The sequence below is a fragment of the Oncorhynchus clarkii genome, chromosome 12 (genome assembly GCF_045791955.1).
Source record: "Oncorhynchus clarkii lewisi isolate Uvic-CL-2024 chromosome 12, UVic_Ocla_1.0, whole genome shotgun sequence".
In the NCBI taxonomy this organism is placed as follows: Eukaryota; Metazoa; Chordata; class Actinopteri; order Salmoniformes; family Salmonidae; genus Oncorhynchus; species Oncorhynchus clarkii.
The window spans coordinates 9,618,942-9,623,941 of record NC_092158.1 but is presented as its reverse complement, the minus strand read 5'-3'; the positions used below and the strand labels follow the sequence as shown (position 1 = coordinate 9,623,941).

General features: G+C 42.7%; 1 protein-coding gene across 8 annotated transcripts in view; it reads right to left on the bottom strand.

Moving 5' to 3' along the window:
* The window catches only part of LOC139422693 (mitogen-activated protein kinase 10), a 119,772-nt gene extending 118,937 nt beyond the window's left edge, over positions 1-835 (bottom strand). For all 8 annotated transcript variants that reach the window (XM_071173911.1, XM_071173914.1, XM_071173915.1 and 5 more), the window contains exon 1: positions 605-835. In XM_071173911.1, the coding sequence (XP_071030012.1) occupies positions 605-607 (3 nt within the window). In that variant the 5' untranslated portion in view covers positions 608-835. The remainder of the gene's footprint in view (positions 1-604) is intronic.
* Between the last annotated feature and the right edge of the window lie 4,165 nt (positions 836-5,000).

Below are 5,000 nucleotides of genomic sequence, written 5' to 3'. Positions count from 1 at the left end.
TTATTTGCACCTAGTGTTCCTCTGTCATGTCCATGCATGACAGTTGAATGTGACGCATTCTATCAGTGTACTGTAATTAATGGCCACGTTACGAGGACAGGTGAAGTGACTTCATTCAGGCACGGTGTTATCCAACAAGATTGTCAAAATAATATTGAATATGATAAAACCACATAGAAAATATGTCTGAAATAGCCTTATAAACTCTAAATAATAGACTGCCATTCATTCCTGTATGGCCATATTCATTGATGTTGCAACATTGTTGCCATTATATAATCGACTGCTGATACATAAAGAAAACACATCAAGCATTTGTGCACTAGCGGAAAACAACCTTTTGTCCTGCATCAAAACGATATCCTATCAAATCAACGCATTTGTATCACTTCCATCACACTACTACCCACCGATGTATAATATAGCAGGACAACAGAGTCAAATCCAAAAAGTTTGTTATTGTCGCTGTCGCGTTCCAAAGCGGAAAGCATTTAGTTAACCTTCGTAGCAGATCAATATTCATCACCCCACCCTTCAGCAGTTCCCGCTGCATTAATATCACAGTTCCACCGCATCGTTCCCGCACCACACCGCGCAGACCTACCATTCCGTGCCAGCTGACGACGATCCTAGTCCGGTGACAGTTCTGTTCAAAACATTCCTACGGGAGACATTTAACGACTTTTACACGCACAGAATAATACACGTGAAGATGGAGATAACTAGAAAGAAAGAAAAACCCAGCGATGGATGAAGAATACTCTAGAAATCGAGATTGCAATGCTGAATCACTCCCCGTTCACCGTATTGCAACCATTGTGTTGCAAGATGCTGGCTGTACAACCATTGTGGACCTACCAGAGAAGAGGAGGGAGAAGAAGAAAAAACAAGGGGTTTAGGGAAATAAGTTGCTATGGCAACCGAAAGGAGCAAATGTGACGTCAATGCCCGGAGCACATAGAAGGGCCTGGATGGGAGGGGTGGGTATGGAGGAGAGAAGGCTCAAGCTCTCTCTCTCTCTCTTCCTTTCTCTCTGATCCTGCACCTTCCTCCCTCTGAGCATGGCCATATCAGTAGGCCTCACTCATCAGCCCACACACACACACAGCTTTCCTTTTTGGATTCTATAAACATTTAAGAATGCAAACATAGTGTAGGCGACACGCCACAGCTCAAATTCAATGACTGTGCCTGTGCAAAGCTAAATATGTGTTTTTATTTTTTTACGCAAACTGAACCGTTTTAAAGTATTTTTTAATAGATTTTATTTTACCTTTATTTAACTAGGCAAGTCAGTTAAGAATAAATTCTTATTTACAATGACGGCCTACCAAAAGGCAAAAGGCCTCCTGCGGGGACTGGGCTGGGATAAAAAAATAATAATTATAATAATATATAAATATAGGACAAAACACATCACGACATGAGAGACAACACAACACTACATAAAGAGAGACCTAAGACAACAACATTGCAAGGCAGCAACACATGACAACACAGCATGGTAACAACACAACATGTTAGCAGCACAAAACATGGTACAAACATTATTGGGCACAGACAACAGCACACAGGGCAAGAAGGTAGAGACAACAATACATCACGCAAAGCAGCCACAACTGTCAGTAAGAGTGTCCACGATTGAAGAGATTGAGATAAAACTGTCCAGTTTGAGTGTTTGTTGCAGCTTGTTCCAGTCGCTAGCTGCAGCAAACTGAAAAGAGGAGCCACCCAGGTGCTTGGGGACCTTTAACAGAATGTGACTGGCAGAACGGGTGTTGTATGTGGAGGATGAGGGCTGCAGTAGATATCTCAGATAAGGGGGAGTGAGTCCTAAGAGGGTTTTATAAATAAGCATCAACCAGTGGGTCTTGCGACTGGTATACAGAGATGACCAGTTTACAGAGGAGGATAGAGTGCAGTGATGTGTCCTATAAGGAGCATTGGTGGCAAATCTGATGGGTAAATCGTAAAGAACATCTAGCCGCTCGAGAGCACCCTTACCTGCCGATCTATAAATGATGTCTCCGCAATCTAGCATGGATAGGACGGTCATCTGAATCAGGGTTAGTTTGACAGCTGTGGTGAAAGAGGAGTAATTACGATAGAGGAAACCTAGATTTAACTTTAGCCTGCAGCTTTGATATGTGCTACGAGAAGGACATTGTACCATCTAGCCATACTCCCAAATACTTGTATGAGGTGACAACCTCAAGCTCTAAACCCTTCGAGGTAGTAATCACACCTGGGGGAGATCGGCATTCTTCTTACCAAACCACAACCTTTGTTTTGGAGGTGTTCGGAACAAGGTTTAGGGTAGAGAAAGCTTGTTGGGCACTAAGAAAGCTTTGTTTAAAGCATTTAACACAAATTCCGGGGAGGGGCCAGCTGAGTATAAGACTGTATCATCTGCATATAAATGGATGAGAGAGCTTCCTAGAAGAGCGTGGGGCCTAGGATTGACCCTTGGGGTACTCCCTTGGTGACAGGCAGTGGCTGAGACAGCAGATCTTCTGATTTTATACACTGCACTCTTTGAGAGAGGTAGTTAGCAAACCAGGCCAAAGACCCCTCGGAGACATCAATACTCCTTAGTCGGCCCACAAGAATGAAATGGTCTACCGTGCCAAAAGCTTTGGCCAAGTCAATAAAAATAGCAGCGCAACATTGCTTAGAATCAAGGGCAATGGTGACATCATTGAGGACCTTTAAGGTTGCAGTGACACATCCATAACCTGAGCCGAAACCAGATTGCACACCAGAGAGAAAACTATAGACATCAAGAAAACCAATCAGTTGATTATTGACAAGTTTTTCCAACACTTTTGATAAACAGGGCAAAATAGAAATAGACCTGTAACAGTTAGGATCAGCTTGATCTCCCCCTTTAAATAAAGGTTGAACCGTGGCTGCCTTCCAAGCAATGGGAACCTCCCCAGAGAGGAGAGACCGGTTAAAAAGGTCAGAGATATGCTTGGCGATAATAGGGGCAGTAACCTTAAAGAAGAAATTCTCTCTCTGTGGGTCTAACCCCAATAAGTTCTGGAAAACGTCATTAAAGACCTGAAGAATAAACCCTCCTCCTCACAGCTGCCAATGTCCCTTAATGTTGATGATGTGGTTGTACTGACAAGAAGAACGTTGGCTGAGCTATTTAATCACCACTTCATTAAGTCAGGATTCCTATTTGACTCAGCCATGCCTCCTTGCCCGTCCAATATTTCCTCATCTCCCACCCCTTCTAATGTGACTGTCCCCGATGCTTCTCCCTCTTTTCCCCCTGCCCCGCTACAAAGTTTCTCCCTGAGTCCGAGGTGCTAAAGGAGCTCCTAAAACTTTACCTGCAAAAAACATCTGGGTCAGGTGGTTTAGACCCTTTCTTCTTAAAGTAACTAACTTTGGTCTTCCGGATAGCCTGAGTGCACTTATTTCTCATTTGCCTGAATGCGAGCCAGTCAGCCTGAGTGTGCGTGTGCTGATCCTTTCACTCCACTGAAAATGTCAAAGAAGAAGGTCCAACATAGGGGATCAAGCTGATTCTATATTTTTTTTTAGCAAGTCTATAACAAATAAGAACAGGTCGTTTCACTGAGCAGCCATTACGAACACAGGCTGTAAAACAGTGATCACTTAAGGTCATTACAGAAAACACCAGACTGATACCTATCAGGATTATTTGTGAGGATAACATCAAGGAGAGTAGCCTTTTCTGGGTGTTTGGAGTCACGCCTTGTGGGATTGGTGATAATCTGAGAAAGATTTAGGGAGTCCCATTGCTTTAGGACTTGGTCAGTGGTTTAAGCATGTGCAAGACAAATTCAGATGCAGTGTAAGGGGCCAGGAGAGAGCTTAAGGCAAGTAGGGTACAGGCCGGTGCTGATGGAGGACGATAGCACCCAGCAACAGTCAACAAGTAGTTATTTGAAAGTGTAATGCTTAAAACCAGCAAATCAAATTGTTTAGGTAGAGACTTGGTGGACACAACCGAGCACTGAAGGTGATCCTTGGTAAAGATTGCCACTCCACCACCTTTGGAAGATCTGTTTTGCCGAAAAAGGTTATAACCAGAAAGGTTAACATCCGTTTTCAAAATACTCTTCTTTAACCACATCTCAGTAATGACCAACACATCTGGATTGGTCAAGGTTACAATACGATAGGAGGCCAAATGTCTGTGTAACTAATAGCGAGTCAGAGTCCCGAGTGTGGGAACAAATATAGTCTGTCCCACGGTTGGGTAAAGAAAGTTCGTAGTCAACAAAGCATGCAGGAGTCATGAGGCAAATAGTCATTTGAGTCAATTTGAGGTGTACCTGTGGATGTATTTCAAGGCCTACCTTCAAACTCAGTGCCTCTTTGCTTGACATCTTGGGAAAATCAAAAGAAAATCAGCCAAGAGCGTGCTGTCTATTGGTCTGATATGCTCGTCCATATATTTATACAGTTGAAGTCGGAAGTTTACATACACTTAGTTTGGAGTCATTAAAACTCGTCTTTCAACCACTCCACAAAATTCTTGTTAACAAACTATAGTTTTTGGCAAGTCTGTTAGGACATCTACTTTGTGCATGACACAAGTACTTTTTCCAACAATTGTTTACAGACAGATTATTTCACTTATAATTCACTATATCACAATTCCAGTGGGTCAGAAGTTTACATACACTAAGTTGACTGTGCCTTTAAACAGCTTGGAATATTCCAGAAAATGATGTCATAGCTTTAGAAGCTTTTGATAGGCTAATTGACATAATTTGAGTCAATTGGAGGTGTACCTGTGGATGTATTTCAAGGCCTACCTTCAAACGCAGTGCCTTTTTTGCTTGACATCATGGGAAAAACAAAAGAAATCAGCCAAGACCTCAGAAAAAAAATTGTGGACCTCCACAAGTCTGGTTCATCCTTGGGAGCAATTTCCAAACGCCTGAAGGTACCATGTTCATCTGTACAAACAATAGTACACAGGTATAAACACCATGGGACCACGCAGCCCTCAGGAA